The sequence below is a fragment of the Hyperolius riggenbachi genome, chromosome 2 (assembly GCF_040937935.1).
Source record: "Hyperolius riggenbachi isolate aHypRig1 chromosome 2, aHypRig1.pri, whole genome shotgun sequence".
NCBI lineage: Eukaryota > Metazoa > Chordata > Amphibia > Anura > Hyperoliidae > Hyperolius > Hyperolius riggenbachi.
This window is the reverse complement of record NC_090647.1, coordinates 294237032-294256169: the sequence shown is the minus strand read 5'-3', so window position 1 is coordinate 294256169 and position 19138 is coordinate 294237032. Positions and strand designations below refer to the sequence as shown.

The 19138-nt window shown below is 44.2% G+C and overlaps 1 protein-coding gene across 1 annotated transcript in view; it reads left to right on the top strand.

Annotated features, from left to right (window-relative positions):
- Positions 1–19138, top strand: part of MACO1 (macoilin 1) — a 65482-nt gene that overhangs the window by 38475 nt on the left and 7869 nt on the right. The window contains exons 4-7 of the mRNA XM_068266110.1: positions 14547–14580; positions 15101–15259; positions 15342–15521; positions 16213–16333. Of these exons, the coding sequence (XP_068122211.1) occupies positions 14547–14580; positions 15101–15259; positions 15342–15521; positions 16213–16333 (494 nt within the window). The remainder of the gene's footprint in view (positions 1–14546; positions 14581–15100; positions 15260–15341; positions 15522–16212; positions 16334–19138) is intronic.

Genomic DNA, 19138 nt, shown 5'->3' with positions numbered 1-19138 from the left:
ATTTGGTTTCCAGACTATTCACGGTTTTGGGCCTGTAAAATGCCAGGGCGGTATAGGAACCCCACAAGTGACCCCATTTTAGAAAGACACCCCAAGGTATTCTGTTAGGTGTATGACAAGTTCATAGAATGTATTTTTTGTCAAAAGTTAGCGGAAATTGATTATTTTATTTTTTCACAAAGTGTCATTTTTCACTAACTTGTGAGAAAAAATAAAATCTTCTATGAACTCGCCATACTCCTAACGGAATACCTTGGGGTGTCTTCTTTCTAAAATGGGGTCATTAGTGGGGTTCCTATCAGGGCTGTGGAGTCGGTCCAAAAATCCACCGACTCCGACTCCTCAGTTTAGGATTCCACCGACTCCACGACTCCGACTCCTCTAATTTGCATATTACAATTTTGTTGATTAAAAGTATGTAACATGAAATTTGTCTCTTAACTGCCAACGCTTAGGAATTTTACAAGACAACTGAAGTGAGAAGGATATGTAGACTACTATATTTATTCCCTTTAGACTAAAACTAGTCCTTGGTAAGAGTACTTGTAAAAGGTACAAACCGGAACAAAGAACATCTATCAGGCCCTAGGCAATGTAAGTGTGGGTACATGTAAGAATGATGTGCAGGTACTCTGCAGGGGAATGAGGAGATTGTAAACAGACAACACCTCTGTGTTCAATGTGCACAGCGTTCTCAGTGGATTCCCTGCAGCTCTGTGGGGAGTGCATATGTAGAGTATAGTACTACTGTGTAACAAAGTAAACCTGAGACAGATGAAATTAAAGTTTTATACATACCTGGGGCTTCCTCCAGCCTCCTTCAGGATAATCAGTCCCTCGTTGTCCTCCTCCACCACCTGGATCTTCTGCTATGAGTCCAGGTACTTGAGCCACTCAGGTGTAGTGCGCATGCACACACTCCGCCGCCAGGAGCATACTACACCTGTGCAGCACTATTGCGCAGGTGCAGAATGTTCCTGGCTGTGGGAGCGGCATGCGGCCGGACATCGCTGACTGGCTGAATTACCAGGACTCATAGCAGAAGATCCGGGTGGTGGAGGACAGTGAGGGACTGATTAGCCTGAAGGGGGCTGGAGGAAGCCCCAGGTATGTATAAAACTTTACTTTTCATCCGTCTCAGTTACCCTTTAATTTGTAGTCACCAAACCAAATTTTAATAACCTATCAAATTATTTGATTTCATCAGCAAAGGGAGTGCGTACATTTGCATAAATCAGCATCAATGCAGAATTATTTCCATCTCGTTGACCATCTCTATTAGTGACATGGCTACACATCAGGCTTTATACTTACAGCATAGAGGTTATTTAGTATATATGAGATTCCTGTGTACACATCATATATACAGTCACAATCAGATATGTATATCTGACTTTAAAAATACGGGGACTGCTTTATTGAAGCAGCACAAGTAACTAATTTCGATTGGTTTATTTCATTTTTGTGGACTAAGCACAGCTATTACTGTATATATACATTATTTTTAATGACTATTATCTGAGAAATAGAACATTTTATCATATTTTCTATTTTAATTACAGTTACAAATTCATTAGGAGTCGGAGTCGGTGCATTTTTTCCCGACTCCGACTCCAGGCACCCAAAATTGCCCGACTCCACGACTCCGACTCCACGACTCCGACTCCACAGCCCTGGTTCCTATACTGCCCTGGCATTTTAGGGGCCCTAAACCGTGAGGAGTAGTCTAGAAAACAAATGCCTCAAAATGACCTGTGATTAGGACGTTGGGCCCCTTAGCGCACCTAGGCTGCAAAAAAGTCACACATGTGGTATCGCCGTACTCAGGAGAAGTAGTATAATGTGTTTTGGGGTGTATTTTTGCACATACCCATGCTGGGTGGGAGAAATATCTCTGTAAATGACAATGGTTTGATTTTTTTTTTTTTTTTTTTACACACAAAAAATACACCCCAAAACACATTATACTACTTCTCCTGAGTATGGCGATACCACATGTGTGGCACTTTTTTGCACCCTAACTGCGCTAAGGGGCCCAAAGTCCAATGAGTACCTTTAGGATTTCACAGGTCATTTTGCGACATTTTGTTTTCAAGACTACTCCTTACGGTTTAGGGCCCCTAAAATGCCAGGGCAGTATAGGAACCCCACAAATGACCCCATTCTAACGGAATACCTTTGGGTGTCTTCTTTCTAGGAGTATGGTGAGTTCATAGAAGATTTTATTTTTTGTCACAAGTTAGCGGAAAATGACACTTTATGAAAAAAAACAATTAAAATCAATTTCCTCTAACTTGCGACAAAAAATAAAATCTTCTATGAACTCCCATACTCCTAACGGAATACCTTGGGGTGTCTTCTTTCTAAAATGGGGTCATTAGTGGGGTTCCTACACTGCCCTGGCATTTTAGGGGCCATAAACCGTGAGGAGTAGTCTTGAAACCAAATGTCGCAAAATGACCTGTGAAATCCTAAAGGTACTCATTGGACTTTGGGTCCCTTAGCGCAGTTAGGGTGCAAAAAAGTGCCACACATGTGGTATCGCCGTACTCAGGAGAAGTAGTATGTGTTTTGGGGTGTATTTTTTGTGTGTAAAAAAAAAAAAAAAAAAAAAAAAAAAAAAAAAAAAAAACATTGTCATTTACAGAGATATTTCTCCCACCCAGCATGGGTATGTGTAAAAATACACCCCAAAACACATTATACTACTTCTCCTGAGTACGGCAATACCACGTGTGGCACTTTTTTGCAGCCTAACTGCGCTAAGGGGTCCAAAGTCCAATGAGCACCTTTAGGCTTTACAGGGGTGCTTACAATTTAGCACCCCCCAAAATGTCAGGACAGTAAACACACCCCACAAATGACCCCATTTTGGAAAGTAGACACTTCAAGGTATTCAGAGAGGGGCATGGTGAGTCCGTGGCAGATTTCATTTTTTGTTTTTTGTCGCAAGTTGGAAGAAATGGAAACCTTTTTTTTTTTTTTTTTTTTTTTTTTTTTTGGTTCAGTGTCATTTTCTGCTTACTTGTGACAAAAAATATCTTCTATGAACTCACTATGCCTCTCAGTGAATACTTTGGGATGTCTTCTTTCCAAAATGGGGTCATTTGAGGGGTATTTATACTATCCTGGAATTCCAGCCCCTCAAACATGTCAGGGGGTCAGAAAAGTCATAGATGCTGGAAAATAGGAAAATTCACTTTTTGCACCATAGTTTGTAAACGCTATAACTTTTACCCAAACCAATAAATATAGGCTGAATGGGTTTTTTTTTTTACTCAAAAACATGTTTGTCCACACTTTTTCGCGCTGCATGTATACAGAAATTTTACTTTATTTGAAAAATGCCAGCACAGAAAGTTAAAAAAAAAACATTTTTTTGACAAAATTCATGTCTTTTTTTGATGAATATAATAAGTAAAAATCGCAGCAGCAATCAAATGGCACCAAAAGAAATCTTTATTAGTGACAAGAAAAGGAGCCAAAATTCATTTAGGTGGTAGGTTGAATGAGCGAGCAATAAACCGTGAAAGCTGCAGTGGTCTGAATGGAAAAAAAGTGCCTGGTCCTTAAGGGGGGTAAAGCCCACGGTCCTCAAGTGGTTAAAGCAGACCAGCACTCAGAACTTCCTCTCTCCTCTAAAAGATAAGCAACAACATAATAAACTTTAATGGAAGACATTTCATTGTTACAGCTGATACAAATGCTACAATAAATCTGCACGGTTTCTACTTCCTGCTTTCAAGGAAGCAGACATTGTTAACCTCCTGTGCTTTAAAATTAGTTTATCTGCCATAGCAGTCAGGTGACACGGGAGAAATAAAACTACAAATTGTGATTAGACAAGAGGGGTAATTAGACAGGCCAGACTCTATAAATACATGCAGGGTACATTTCACTGTTTTCCTTCTATGCAAGAGTTCAGGTCCACTTTGTTCATGCAGAGTGATTGATGAAGGGGGAGGGGGATTATTACTGACAGGATGCAAGCTGGGGGGTAGATACAGACACAGCAGGAGAGAAGATTGCTTTTTTTTTTTTTACTTTAAGTTTGGGACTCAGGAGCAGAAAAGAGCTGAGTGCAGAGGAGGCTGCCTCCGAAACAGTCACTCTACATGTCCTTATTCTATCCTCCCCCAAAGTGAATGCAAACAAAAGAAAGCAAATGTCTGAGCTCTGAAGTTATATCACCTCTCCTAGCTGGATTAGACCAGCAGCTCCTTATCTAAACGGCATGGTTGTTAGCTGCTGTCTGCAGGGATGGTGAATAAAGGAGTCAGATGACTGTCCCTGATTGCGGAACAAATGCACATGGTCTCTCTCCTCTCATAACTTCTGCAGGCTGCTGAGCAAGATGTGGGCGTACTTGTTTGGCTGCCTCTCTTTCCATTGGCCAGAGAGCTGCCAGCATAAAATAAAGCCTGTTTCATTGGAGGGCGGGAGGCAGAGACTGAGCAGAAGTTTCCAGCTAGATGAAATGCGTGGTGCTGCCCCTTACAACCCGCCCAGCCAATCCCTGCTCCACCAGACCAGACAGCGTGAGGTGACAGGCAGAGGAGCGCTCCTCAGTTCCTGCAGTGTACAGCGTCAGCTCTCCCTATTGTGCGAGAGCTGGACGCTGATTGCTAGCAGGCAATGGAGTGCTCCTGCCTGGGTTTTTTTTGCAGCTGGGTGGGTGAATAACAGCTGGGCGGAGTCTGAAAACAGCCAGGCGGCCTGCCCACTTAATTGGCCCTGGGGAGAACACTGGGTGTGTGATCCGCTTGTTGGCAGAATCCCCTATGAAGAGATGGACTAGTCCAAAACCTGTTGCTTCTGTCAGATTTCTACTACCCACTGTAAGTGACAGCAGCATAGGAGAAAAAGTAATTTATGGCTCATTTTACTCTGGAAAAAATGTACTTTGTATATATTTGCACATTTTAAATTTTTACAATTTTTCACCATACTGCCCCTTTAATTTAACAAACACCCCCCCTGCTTAAAAATCATATACCGTATATACTCGCAAGCAAGCCAAATTTTTCACCCCCCAAAAGTGGCCCAAAAGTTGGGGGGTTGGCTTGCTTGCGAGTGATGGGTAGGTGGTGCCCCTCTCCGCTCCCCCCACGGCTGCCGCTGCTATTACCTTAGGCGGCGCCGCTTCCTCTATCCCCGTCCTGCTCCGATAACTAACTACTTCACAGCAGCGCGCCCCCCGCTGGAAACCATAGAGAGCGGTTCCCATAGTAACGGCATCGCCGCTACAGGAAGCCGCTCTCTATGGTTTCCTCCGTCATCACAGCAGCGAGGGGCACGCTGCTGTGAATTAGTTACCGGAGCAGGACGGGGATAGAGGAAGCGGCGCCGCCTAAGGTAATGATAGCGGGGAGGGACACTAGCTACCTACCCACCCACCTACCCATACTGGGGCACTATGCTAGCTATACTGGGGCACTATACTAGCTATACTGAGCACTATACTAGCTAAACTGGGGCACTTCACTAGCTATACTGAGCACTATACTAGCTATACTGAGCACTATACTAGCTATACTGACCACTATACTAGCTATACTGGGCACTATACTAGCGATACTGGGCACTATACTAGGACACACTAGGGGAATAAGGCGGCCAGCATTTCCTACCCCCGGCTTATATGGGGGTCAATCATTTTTTTCCTGTTTTTTCAGGTGAAAGTTGGGGGGTCGGCTTACATGCGGGTCGGCTTGCTTGCGAGTATATACGGTACTTGCCAGAAGCAGTAAGGAGTGCACCTGAGTTTTGCTACATTGCCCAACTCCTCAGTTTTAATTACCTGCCTGGCTGGGCTGGTTAATAAGTGGGTTTAGTGTTGGGAGTAAATGGGGAGATGGTTGGGTTTAGGCATCTAAAAGGGGGGGTTACTGTCAGAATTGAGGTTCAAGAGGGTTAGTAGAATATCTGTGTAGTTGCCACTAGTCTGCTATCAGTATTACCTGGTGCCAATTTTTTCCTGTGCCTTTATTCAGTGTATGCTGGTTTGGTTATGTGATGGTTCTATGGGGGGGGAAGATAAATCGCTCATTCTACTGGCACTTATATAAAGTGTGCACAAATTTCTTTATCCTGTGATTGCTCAAAAGGGAATTTCTCTGAAACGTCTGCATTTTAAATATGGAAATTGGTGAGTATTGGCACAGACCTAATTGACCCTATACTAACATTGCAGAGGATGCAGAGCTGTGGAGTCTGAGTCAGAGCAATTTTTGGATACCTGGAGTTGGAGTCGAGGGAAAAAAAATGCAGACTCCAACTCCTTATGAATTTAATCACTTCACATCCAGACCTTGTTTTCCCCCTTATGGACCAGAGCTGTTTTGATGTTTTAGCCATGACCCTAGTTAATCAGCAATAACTTTATCCCTACTTGTGACACTTTAAAATGATCTATATACCGTTTTTTTTCAAGACAAACTAGGCTTTCATTGGGGGATATTTTGTACTAAGAAAATAGTTTTTCTATTCATTTTAATGGAAAAAAAATTTGACAAATTAAAAATGCATGATTTCTCAGTTTTTATCAGTTCCAGCTTAAAAAAAAATGTACTACTGTTATAAAAACCATGCCACTAGTATTCTGTCCCCCAGAATAGATGGCCAGATGTGTCCCCAGTATCAGCCCCCCAGAATAGTCAGAAGTGTCCCCTGCATTTACCACCCCCAGCATAGATCGTCAGATGTGCCCCTAAGAATAGTGCCCCTAATTATAGATAGATGCGCCCCCAGGATCTGCACCAGCCCCCCATCATAGCCAAATGTGCCCCCGGTATTGGATTATTCCCCCCCACCCTCCCGATAACCAGATGTGCCTTACAATTACACTCCCCCCCCCCCCCCCCCCAGTTACCTAGATGTCCCCCAGTGATCTTAACATCTCCCTTCCCCCCCCCCTCTTTAATTACCCCCACCCCCCAGGATCGATAGCCAGATGCCCCCCCCCCCCCCATCATCAGCGAGCCCCCTCCATGCATAAATGGTTTTAAAAAAAAAAATCCTCTAGCAAGCAGCCTCACTCACCTTACCTCGTTCCTGCGACTATCCTGAAGCCATTATGGTACATTCTTTAGCCCTGCTTTTGGTGTGCCGTTTTTGTCGCACAGTGATGGAACGAAAACTGCGCATACGTTACATTAAAAAAAATACTGAGCATGTGCAACACACAGCATGCAGCACTTTCTAAATATTGCTACACGTTACACACAACGCAACGTGTGCACTGTGAATGTTGCACAGACTTTGTATTGCTGTGCATTAGTCTGCGTTAAAACATTTTCTAACATGCGACTTTAACGTCGCACTGTGAAAGAGGCCTTAATGTCTTTGATAAGTGGCCACAGGTCGAGATGGCTAATTTTGTTGCAGTGTTACACCAATGAATTTGGGCACCACCATAGTCTGAGATGAGAATTACGGCTAAAGCGGCACTCTGTGAATAATTTGGGCATCGATTGCCGGAGTTTAGATTAGAAAAAAAGGTGAAAAAAAAGTAATTTGGCTGCAAGCAACAGCCAATGTCTGAATTACATGTGTTTCCAACCCCCTCCTCCCCAAGTTGAGCTAACCTGGAGCGGGGAATAGCTTTATTGCCACTACGGACCTTTAGCAGGTGCAGGGTGAGATGTCTTTCGGCTTCACCCTGTGCTGAAATTTGGCCGTGGCCATTTTCCATGCATGCCTCCATGCTTACCAACTTCTGTATAATAGAAGAGCCAACAGGTGGGTGTGTAATTTGGATGTATTGTGGTAGTCTCTTAATAGTGGGAAGTGGTCACATAGTCACATAGTTATTTTAGTTGAAAAAAGACATACGTCCATCGAGTTCAACCTCAATACGTCCATTTCTGCCCTTTACTTTTTTTCTTACATAGTTACATAGTTATTTGGGTTGAAAAAAGACATGTCCATCGAGTACAACCAGCACAAAGTACAACACCAGCCTGCTCCCTCACATATCCCTGTTGATCCAGAGGAAGGCGAAAAAACCCCCACAAGGCATGGTCCAATTAGCCCCAAAAGGGAAAAATTCCTTCCTGACTCCAGATGGCAATCAGATAAAATCCCTGGATCAACATCATTAGGCATTACCTAGTAATTGTAGCCATGGATGTCTTTCAACGCAAGGAAAGCATCTAAGCCTCCTTTAAATGCAGGTATAGAGTTTGCCATAACGACTTCCTGTGACAATGCATTCCACATCTTAAATATTCCACATCTTGGTAAAATTGTAGTTTTATTGTATAATATATGGCTGCCATTAAGGGTTTGAAAGGCTTTGTTTTAAGTTGGATATTAAATGGTGTAAGACTTAAAAAGACAATTGAAGTGAGAGGTGGGTATATGGAGGCTTTTCCTTTTAAACAATACCAGTTGCCTGGCTATCCTGCTAATCCTTTGCCTCTAATACTTTTAGCCATAGACCCTGAGCAAGCATGCAGCAGATCATGGGTTTCTGACAAACTTGGCCCTCCAGCTGTTAAGGAACTACAAGTCCCACAATGCATTTGCCTTTGAGCCATGACTGGCTGTAAGACTCCTGCAATGCATTGTGGGACTTGTAGTTCCTTAACAGCTGGCGGGCCAAGTTTGCCCATGCCTGGACTAGAAGCATGCTTATTTCTGGTGTGATTCAGACACTACTGCATCCAAATAGTAGGGCTGCCATGCAACTGGTATTGTTTAAAAGGAAATAAATATGGCAGCCCCCTTCAGGTGTCCTTTAACCCCCTTGGCGGTATGAAAAATACCGCCAGGGGGAAGCGCAACGGTTTTTTTTAATTTTTTTTTTTTTTTTATCATGTAGCGAGCCGAGGGCTCGCTACATGATAGCCGCTGCTCAGCGGCATCCCCCCAGCCCCGCCGATCGCCTCCGGCGATAGGCGATCAGGAAATCCCGTTCAAAGAACGGGATTTCCTGGAGGGCTTCCCCCGTCGCCATGGCGACGGGGCGGGATGACGTCACCGACGTCAGCGACGTCGGGACGTCATTGGGAGACCCGATCCACCCCTCGGCGCTGCCTGGCACTGATTGGCCAGGCAGCGCTCGGGGTCTGGGGGGGGGGGGGGGCCGCGCGCCGCACCGGATAGCGGCGATCGGGCGCGCGGCGGCGGCGATCGGGGTGCTGGCGCAGCTAGCAAAGTGCTAGCTGCGTCCAGCAAAAAAAAAATTAAGCAAATCGGCCCAGCAGGGCCTGAGCGGCACCCTCCGGCGGCTTACCCCGTGTCACACACGGGGTTACCGCTAAGGAGGTTAAAGTGGATCCGTGATAAACTTTTACTCATTGCATAATTGTGTTCCTTTCATATGGTTTATAGGGCATTCCTCAAGCCAAATCCTTGTTTTGTTTTAGGCTGGTTTCACAGTGGGACGTTAAAGTCCCAGGTTACAGCAGCCAGTAACGCACCCTAACTCACAGCACTGTAAAATCAATTGTGCTGTTTACAGTGCCCACGTTGCGTTACATAGTAACGCAGCACGTTTAAACAAAGTGCTGCATGCTGTACGTTATACTGGGCTAAGCAGCGTTAGACTGCTTGCACATGCTCAGTAATGTTGGAGGGGGTCTCCCCTCCTCAGCGGCCAGCCACATGGCTAATATTCACTGCACTGCAGAGACTCGTGGTAGGACTGTAGTGTTGTCCGGATCATGAACGAATCGTTGATTTGTGAGTCGAATCATCCGGATCATCACAATGAAAGATTCGGTTCACAGTGGATGTCTGTCTGGAAGAAACAGGAACATACAGAATGTACAGTGCAGGGAAAATCCTGTCCTGCTAGTCATTTCACCCAGTCTGCTTCCCTAGTAAAATGATTCAAATGATTCGGTTCAAAGATCCGGATCTTTTCAATGATCTGGTTCAAATGATCCAAATCCTTAAAAAGATCCGGACTTCCTATCACTAACCTGGAGCTGCTGCTTTGAGAGCTGCATAACGCAGCACAATCTGACGTCCAAATTCAACACCACCATATGTTGCGTTAGGGGCACGTTATGTGACCATAACGTCCCCTAAAACGCAACGTCTTGGTGTGTAAGTAGCCTTAATACTCTAATTCCCTATAAACTAAACTAGCCTCGCCCACAGCTTTTCAGAGAGCCTTGGCACTCAGTCCCAGATAGCAAGGCCTTATGGGAGCTCAGTCTGGGCAGTTGGAGGAGGAGGAGGTTACTAGCCATTGATTTCAGAGGGAGGAGGAGAGGGGTCTGAATTTTACACACAGGCAAGCTGGTAGCCTCTCCAGCCCTCAGGCCTGTGACAAACAGAACATGGCTGCCCTCCTTGTATCACAGCAATACATAATCATAAACTTTTAAAGGGAAGGTCCAAGCAAAATAAGAGTTTCACTTACCTGGGGCTTCTACCAGCCCCATGCAGCCATTCTGTGCCCTTGTAGTCACTCAATGCTGCTCCAGTCCCCCGCTGGCAGCTTGCCAAGGTCGGTGGGCCGCAATGCGTACATTTTTACGCATCCCCGCTAGTGCAGGAACATTAACACATACATTTTTACGCGTTACTGGCTCAATGCATAAAAATGTACGCATTGAACCAGTAACGCGTAAAAATGTATGTGTTAATGTTCCTGCACTAGCGGGGATGCGTAAAAATGTACGCAATGCGGCCCGCCGACCTCCGAGGTCGGCAAGCTGCCAGCGGGGGACTGGAGCAGCAGTGAGTGACTACGAGGGCACAGGATAGCTGCATGAGGCTGGTAGAATCCCCAGGTAAGTGAAACTCATTTTTTTATTTTGCTTGGACTTTCCCTTTAAAGCGGTTTGCTGCTAGATTTGCTGTGTAAAATATCTAAACTTTAGATTAGATATACAGTGGAGGAAATAATTATTTGACCCCTCACTGATTTTGTAAGTTTGTCCAATGACAAAGAAATGAAGTCTCAGAACAGTATCATTTCAATGGTAGGTTTATTTTAACAGTGGCAGATAGCACATCAAAAGGAAAATCGAAAAATAACCTTAAATAAAAGATAGCAACTGATTTGCATTTCATTGAGTGAAATAAGTTTGAACCCTCGGAACAATAAAAGACTTAATACTTACTGGAAAAACCCTTGTTTGCAAGCACAGAGGTCAAACGTTTCTTGTAATTGATCACCAAGTTTGCACACATTTTAGGAGGAATGTTGGTCCACTCCTCTTTGCAGATCATCTCTAAATCCCTAAGGTTTCGAGGCTGTCTCTGTGCAACTCTGAGCTTGAGCTCTCTCCATAGGTTTTCTATTGGATTAAGGTCCGGAGACTGACTAGGCCACTCCATGACCTTAATGTGCTTCTTCTTGAGCCACTCTTTTGTTGCCTTTGCTGTATGTTTTGGGTCATTGTCGTGCTGGAACACCCATCCATGACCCAATTTCAGTTTCCTGGCAGAGGGAAGGAGGTTGTCGTTCAGGATTTCACGATATATGGCTCCGTCCATTTTCCCGTTTATGCGATTAAGTTGTCCTGTGCCCTTAGCAAAAAAAAACACCCCCAAAGCAAAATGTTTCCACCCCCATGCTTGACGGTGGGGACGGTGTTTTGGGGGTCATAGGCAGCATTTTTCTTCCTCCAAACACAGCGAGTTGAGTTAATGCCAAAGAGCTCTATTTTGGTCTCATCAGACCACAGCACCTTCTCCCAGTCACTCACAGAATCATTCAGGTGTTCATTGGCAAACTTCAGACGGGCCTGCACATGTGCCTTCTTGAGCAGGGGGACCTTGCGAGCCCTGCAGGATTTTAATCCATTGCGGTGTAATGTGTTTCCAATGGTTTTCTTGGTGACTGTGGTCCCTGCTAATTTGAGGTCATTCACTAACTCCTCCCGTGTAGTTCTAGGATGCTTTTTCACCTTTCTCAGAACCATTGACACCCCACGAGGTGAGATCTTGCGTGGAGCCCCAGAGCGAGGTCGATTGATGGTCATTTTGTGCTCCTTCCATTTTCGAACAATCGCACCAACAGTTGTCACCTTCTCTCCCAGCTTCTTGCTAATGGTTTTGTAGCCCATTCCAGCCTTGTGCAGGTCTACAATGTTGTCTCTGACATCCTTGGAGCTCTTTGGTCTTTCCCATGTTGGAGAGTTTGGAGTCTGCTTGATTGATTAATTATGTGGACAGGTGTCTTTTATACAGGTGACTAGTTAAGACAGGTGTCCTTAATGAGGGTGAGGGTGACTAATTGAGTAGAAGTGTCCTAACCACTCTGTGGAAGCCAGAACTCTTAATGGTTGGTAGGGGTTCAAAAACGTATTTCACTCAATGAAATGCAAATCAGTTGCTATCTTTTATTTAAGGTTATTTTTTCGATTTTCCTTTTGATGTGCTATCTGCCACTGTTAAAATAAACCTACCATTGAAATGATACTGTTCTGAGACCTTTCATTTCTTTGTCATTGGACAAACTTACAAAATCAGTGAGGGGTCAAATAATTATTTCCTCCACTGTAGATATAGGTAGGTGTGTGTGTGTGTGTGTGTGTGTGTACGTGTACGTGTGTGTATGTGTATATATATCTATATCTTTAATTCTGCAGAAACTGGTTTTGAGACCAGAGAGAAGGAATGTGAGGACAGAATCACAGGTTATTCTGTGTGGTGGGGTGTGTGTTTTTTTTGTTTTTTTTTGTTTTAGGCCTCCGTATACAGATGGTGCCATATGTGTGACCCCTTTCCTATCCTGCAGCTGATCAATTCTTGTGTATGTCTTTTTGTTTAAACAAGCAAGGTGACCTTAGTGCTCATGGTTAATAATCACACAGCCTGCTTATTGAATTTTATTAAAGACCTTGCTGTGTAAAATTGAGTGATGGGTTGCAGGATAATCTTCTGATATGCTGTGTTCAGAAGAATCTAGTTCTGCAGTAGGGGAGACTTTTAATGCTATCTATAATTTATTAAGCTATTCCACCTAAAATAGATTTTTAGTTTGTGTGTTAAATCTCTCCACAGCTTGTGTTTATGAAGCCCAGTAAAAATTTCTACTAGAGGGTTTTTTTTCCCCCAATATTCTTGCTACAACATTGCAACACAAGGCACCCTCCGGTGCAGATGCCAATCTCGTCAGGTCTGCATCTACTGCGTGAGCACCGCTCGGGGTCTCGCTGACGTCATTTGGATTGTACTGCACAGACTCATAACTGCCTGTGCAGTACAATCCAGATTATGTCAGCGAGATCCAGAGTGGTGCTCACGCGGGCACAGATTGTTTGTTTTGTTTGTTCTTAATCTTGCACTTTCCCTTTAATGAAAAATTGGGACCACAACTTAAACGGTTTTAGATTTTAACCCCTTTTATGAATGACACCCCTGGTTTAGATAGTTTAAAGCTTGGGGAGAGCTAGCTAATCTTCAAAATTGCCTCTGGAAACTTCACAAAAAAGACTCCGGTTTTCTGAATCCACTTCTGGAAAACTCTGCAACAGCGGAGAACTTGCCAGCTTACTAGAGCAGCTGTTTTGTTTGCACTGTAGAGCTGCAGCTTGTCTTAAAGGAAACATCCAAGCAATAAAAAACAAAATCCACTTACCTGGGGCTTCCTTCAGCCCCTGGCAGCTGTCCTGTGCCCTCGCCGCAGCTCTGGTGGTGCCTATGCAGTACAGACATGATGACCTCGGCCGGACCACGTGACCCGCGCCATGGAGTGCACATGAAGCAGACCTGGCGAGGTTGACTCCTGTAGCGCAGGACACTGGGAGCCACTTGAGCTGCGGCCAGGGCACAGGACGGCAGCCAGGGGCTGGAGAAAGCCCCAGGTAAGTGGATTTTTGGTTTTTGTTTTTTTTTTTTGCTTGGACCTTCCCTTTAAGCTACTTTCACACTGGGGTGTTGCCATCTTGCTTTTGCAGGGTGTGTAATGTGAGGGGAAAGTTGCATGGTGCATTGTGCGTGTGATGCATACAGTACACTTAATTAAGCTTCAGTGCAACTAAACCTGCACCTTGTCCTGTAGAGTACCACAAATTATGCCTTGCATTATTCCAACGGATTTAATCACGATGGATTGCTTACGTGCTGCTGAGAACAGACCATTACAATATAATCACATTAGGTTTGCTATGTGATTTATTTCCAATACAGCATCAGAGTAAAAGTAGTCTAATAGTTTTCATTGCTGTACTGGTTATGGAAACCACCTTTGATGTAAGAGACCAGGGTCCGAAACTTGGCTCTAGCCAGTACCTATGCAGTAAGGCAGTGGTTCCCAAACGTGTTTTTTATTATTTTTTTTGTCGTGACACATCCCCTTCAAACGTTCAGATCTTTGTGACACTGTTGCTGGCATAGTGGCAGCTGCTAATGAGTGTCTGCTACTACCACTGGTACAGTGGCAGCTTCTAATTTGTGGCAGCTGCTAAACATGTGCAGAGGAGTGGTTCTGCACACTTAAGGAAAAGTCCTGCCAAAAGGCATTGACTTCCGTCACTCACCTTGGTCGTCTTGTCTGTGGTTATTCTCCCCTTTCTGCTCTTCCTTTTTCCTGGATCAGTAATAACAACAAACATTTGTAAAGCGCTTTTCTCCCGTAGGATTCAAAGCGCATAAGCATGGCTCAGACCAGAGGTACAGAGGAAGAATTTTACAAGTCGGAAATGCCAGGCTAAACAGGTGGCTACAGACCTGTCTCCAATACTGCAGCCATTTTCCATAGTGCCATTTTCTGTAGTGTCACTGCAGTTCTACTGGACTACAAAAATGTCCGCTTGTCCACATTTGTAGACCTGTTTTTCAGTGTATACATGTGAAAAATGTGTCAATGTGCCTCCGGTGGCCATTTCTTATAGTAACTACAATGGGACTACAGAGCGGATGGGGAGGCAGAGCAGACTATTGGATGGTTTGAATTTTTTTTTGTAGCCTTATGGTCTATCTTTTACAGCATTCAGCAAACCGTAAATATCCTCTTGCTACACTACAAGCTCTTTTGTTGTCATGAATGTTCGGATGGTCCGACATTTGAAAATTAGTCAGTGAAATTTTACTATGTTCTCCACCTTTGCAAAGTCCCATAGTTTTCATGTGCTCATTTTGCTTTTAATTTTTAATCCCCTTTTTTTAAAACTAAACATGCACTATTTTCCAGGTTGGAACAAGATGTAAAGAAATTAAAAGCAGATTTGCAGGGCAGCAGGCAGATTGAACAGGATCTGCGCAGCCAAATCAGTGTACTCACAAGCACAGAGCGAGGCATTCGAACGGAAATAGGACAGCTCAGACAGGAAAATGAGCTGCTGCAAAATAAGTGAGTTTTACCATAACCAGAAACTGTTAATGCTGTGTCTTTCACTTGTTTGATACTCAGAATGTATTATCTATCTCACCAGGTTACATAATGCAGTTCAAATGAAACAGAAAGATAAGCAGACGATCAGTCAGCTGGAGAAGAAGCTGAAAGCAGAGCAGGAAGCTCGCGCCTTTGTAGAAAAGCAGCTTATGGAAGAGAAAAAAAGGAAAAAATTAGAAGAAGCAACAGCAGCCAGAGCAGTTGCCTTTGCAGCAAACAGGTAGGTTTTATGGTTTTAGGGAGACTTGCTTGTTAAAGGGGAACTTCAGCCTAAACAAACATCCTGTCATCAAGTTACATTAGTTATTTTAATTAGAATAGATAGGTAATATAATCTCTTACCCACCCTGTTTTAAAAGAACAGACAAATGTTTGTGATTCATGGGGGCTGCCATCTTTGTCATGGGGCAGCCATCTTTTTGGTTGAAAGGAGGTGACAAGGAGCAGGAGACACAGTTCCAACTGTCCTGTGTCCCGATTACCCCTCCCAGCTGCACACGCTAGGCTTCAAATATCAAATTCAAAATGTAAAAAAAAAAAAAAAAAAAAAAAAAGACAGAACAAAATCAGAAATCCCATCCATGCTTTGCACAGCATCAGGGGGAAAAAGCCCAAGCAGTTTTCTTCTGTGCAGCCAAAAATGAGGCTTGTATAAGAGAAACAAAGTTCTGATGCTGTGAAACTGTTAAAGAAACACCAAGCCTTTTCAGTGCTGCTGAGTCCATTTTTAGTCCGGAGGTTCACTTTAAGTGAATGCTGTTTGAATATCTGAGCAGTGGTTAGTGTCCTGTTAGAATTGTGTAAAATCAATATAACAGCATTGTGCTTATGAAATATACAGTTTATGTGAAAGCCTTATGATTTCTCTCACTGGTCATTGATTAGCTACTTTTTCCTCCTTGTTCTTCCAGAGGTGAATGTACAGAAACATTACGAAGTCGAATCAGAGATCTAGAGAGTGAATGTAAAAAGCTGTCCATAGACATGAAAGTAAAAGAAGACCAGATAAGGGATTTGGAACTAAAAGTTCAGGTATTCCACCATTTCATTTTTTAGATGTTTGCAGAGCCTGACCATGCTCTTTGCAGTTCCCCAACGGGGTCGCTTCCAAAATTGGAGATACTATACATTTTCAAGTCGGTAGTGTAGCATGTGTTTATGTCACCCATTCAAGATCGGATTTCCTTTTTTTAGGTCTCGTAATTATTACGTATGAATATTTCAGGTCCACCAGTTAGAGCATTACAGGTGGTAAGTTCCAAACAGGAGTATTCAGAAGATCAAACACCTGCTGGCAGAAGAGCTGATTAGGCAATAGCAAAAGCCCAATGGGGAGGAGGAATGCCTGTCAAGTACAGTTATCATTAGGCCCTCAATTTTTTAACTGTAAATGGTTTTCCATATCTTGCTATTACAGCCTCTCTACTCTACCCCTGTCCTATACAGGGCTGGATTTATGCTTTCCCCTCACCCCCTCCCCACCTTCTTGTGGCCTCTTTTTTCCAAGTACAGTTATCATTTAAAGAGAATCTGTACTCTAATATTCTTACAATAAAAAGCATACCATTCTATTCATTATTTTCTCCTGTGCCCCTCTGTGCTGTTTCTGCCACTCTCTGCTGCAATCCTGGCTTGTAATTAACAGTTTTAGGCAGTGTTTACAAACAAACTAACCAGCTTCTAATAGGCTCAGCTAAGCATAGTGTATGAGTCATTCAGAGTATGCAGGGGGCCTGCAGAGGGTGTGTATCGCTTCTACCAATCACAAGCAGCCCTGCACATTCCACACAATCAAGCCTTAGCCCGACAAACAGGACAGAGGAAAGATACATTGATTTATTACAGAGACAGTGCAGTTAGGAAAGACTGCAGTAAGCCAGAGCAGATTAGAACAGGCATAGGAACTTATAGGATAGAAGAACTAAGGCTGAAAAATTTGTTACAGAGTCTCTTTAAAGGGATACTGTAGGGGGGGGGGGGGGGTCGGGGAAAAATGGGTTAAACTTACCCGGGGCTTTTAATGGTCCCCCGCAGACATCCTGTGCCCGCGCAGCCACTCACCGATGCTTTGGCCCCGCCTCCGGTTCACTTCTGGAATTTCCGACTTTAAAGTCAGAAAACCACTGCGCATGCGTTGCCGTGTCCTTGATCCCACTGATGTCACCAGGAATGTATAGCACAATCCCAGTATGGTCTGTGTCTGTGCAGTACGCTCCTGGTGACATCAGCGGGCTTGAGGACATGGCAACGCAGGCGCAGTGGTTTTCTGACTTTAAAGTCCAAAATTCCAGAAGTGAACCGGAGGCGGGGCCAAAGCATCGGTGAGTGGCTGCGCGGGCGCAGGATGTCTGCGGGGGACCGTTAGAAGCCCCGGGTAAGTTCAACTCCTTTTTCCCCCGACCCCCTACAGTATCCCTTTAAACTTAACATTGGGTGCAAGAGAAGAGCTAAGAAGCCTTAGGGTGAGATAGGGATGAGGCTTACAAGAAACACAATCAAAGTGAACCCAAACTGCGGGAGGAAAAGTTACTTAGGACACCTCTTGGTTGTCCAGAAGTTTCCCCATCTTTCTCAACCCCACTATTGCACTGACCTTTTGGATATAACCAGCAAGAGCTTGTGATATGTTCTTGCGGCCATGCTTACCGCTGTGTAAGAGCATGACCGTACTGCACAAAGGGCTCAATTCTGGTAGCTCTGTGAGGTAAATATTTTTTTGGTAGGTAAAATACCTCATGAGGTATTTTCCTCTTCTTTTATCAATTCTGAAAGATTTTTCTCCATTTCAGAACATGAGGCAAAACATGAGGTAAATGCAAAGAGTGAGGTAAAACATGAGGTATTTCAGTGGTAAGCCTGCAGCAAATAAGGCCTCAATTCACGGAGCATTATCAAACGTTTATCAAACACTTTATCAAACGTTTGTTAAAGTGTTTGATAAACGTTTGATAATGCTCCGTGAATTGAGGCCTAAGTCTTTAATTGCCTTCCATAAGTTAGGATAGTCTTTGGAAGATGTGTGGTTTTTTTTTTTTTTGGTTTTTTTTTGAGGGAAGGTGTATTTGATTATGTAGCAGCCTATGAATAGTAAATTTATAGGCATCCATTACAAAAATAAATAAATAAAATAATCCAGCTCATTTACCTTTAGGCTACTTGCACACCAAGACGTTGCGTTAGGTGCTACGTTAAGGTCGCATAACGTGCACCTAACACAACGTGTGGTGCTGCAAGTGAGGACGGTAGAGTGAGCCGCGTTAGGCGGCTCGATTCCTATAAGGTCTCCCAGAGTGGCGCTGATTGGCCAGCGGGACCACGTGATGCGGAGCGAGACACTCCATCACGTGGTCCCGCCGGCCAATCAGCGGCCGCCAGTGCAGTGAATATTAAGTAGCCATGTGCGCGGCTACTGTAGCTGGCTCTCCCCGCCTCCTCTCCGCCCCCCACTGCGCATGTGCAAACAGTCTAACGCGGCTATAGCCGCTCTAACGCCGTAGCATGCTGCACTTTCCGGAGAACGTGCAGCGTTACATGTAACGCAACGTGGGCTGTGTGAACAGCCCACTTGTGTTACATTGCTGTGCGTTGGGGGAGCGTTACAGGCGCACTAAAGTGCGCCTGTAACGTCTTAGTGTGTAAGCAGCCTTAGAGGCTGGGGGGGGGGGGGGGGGGTGGTAGGAGCACTTTTAACCAGAGGAGGAGGGGGGGGGGAGAGAAATCGGTGTTTGCTGCAGTTTTACTTTTTTTTTTTTAAATAAAGGCTGTGGGTTGGAGCATTTTTACTTTTTTTTTTTTTTTTTTTTTTTTTCAGAGGTTGGGGAATGGCAATGTTGAGGG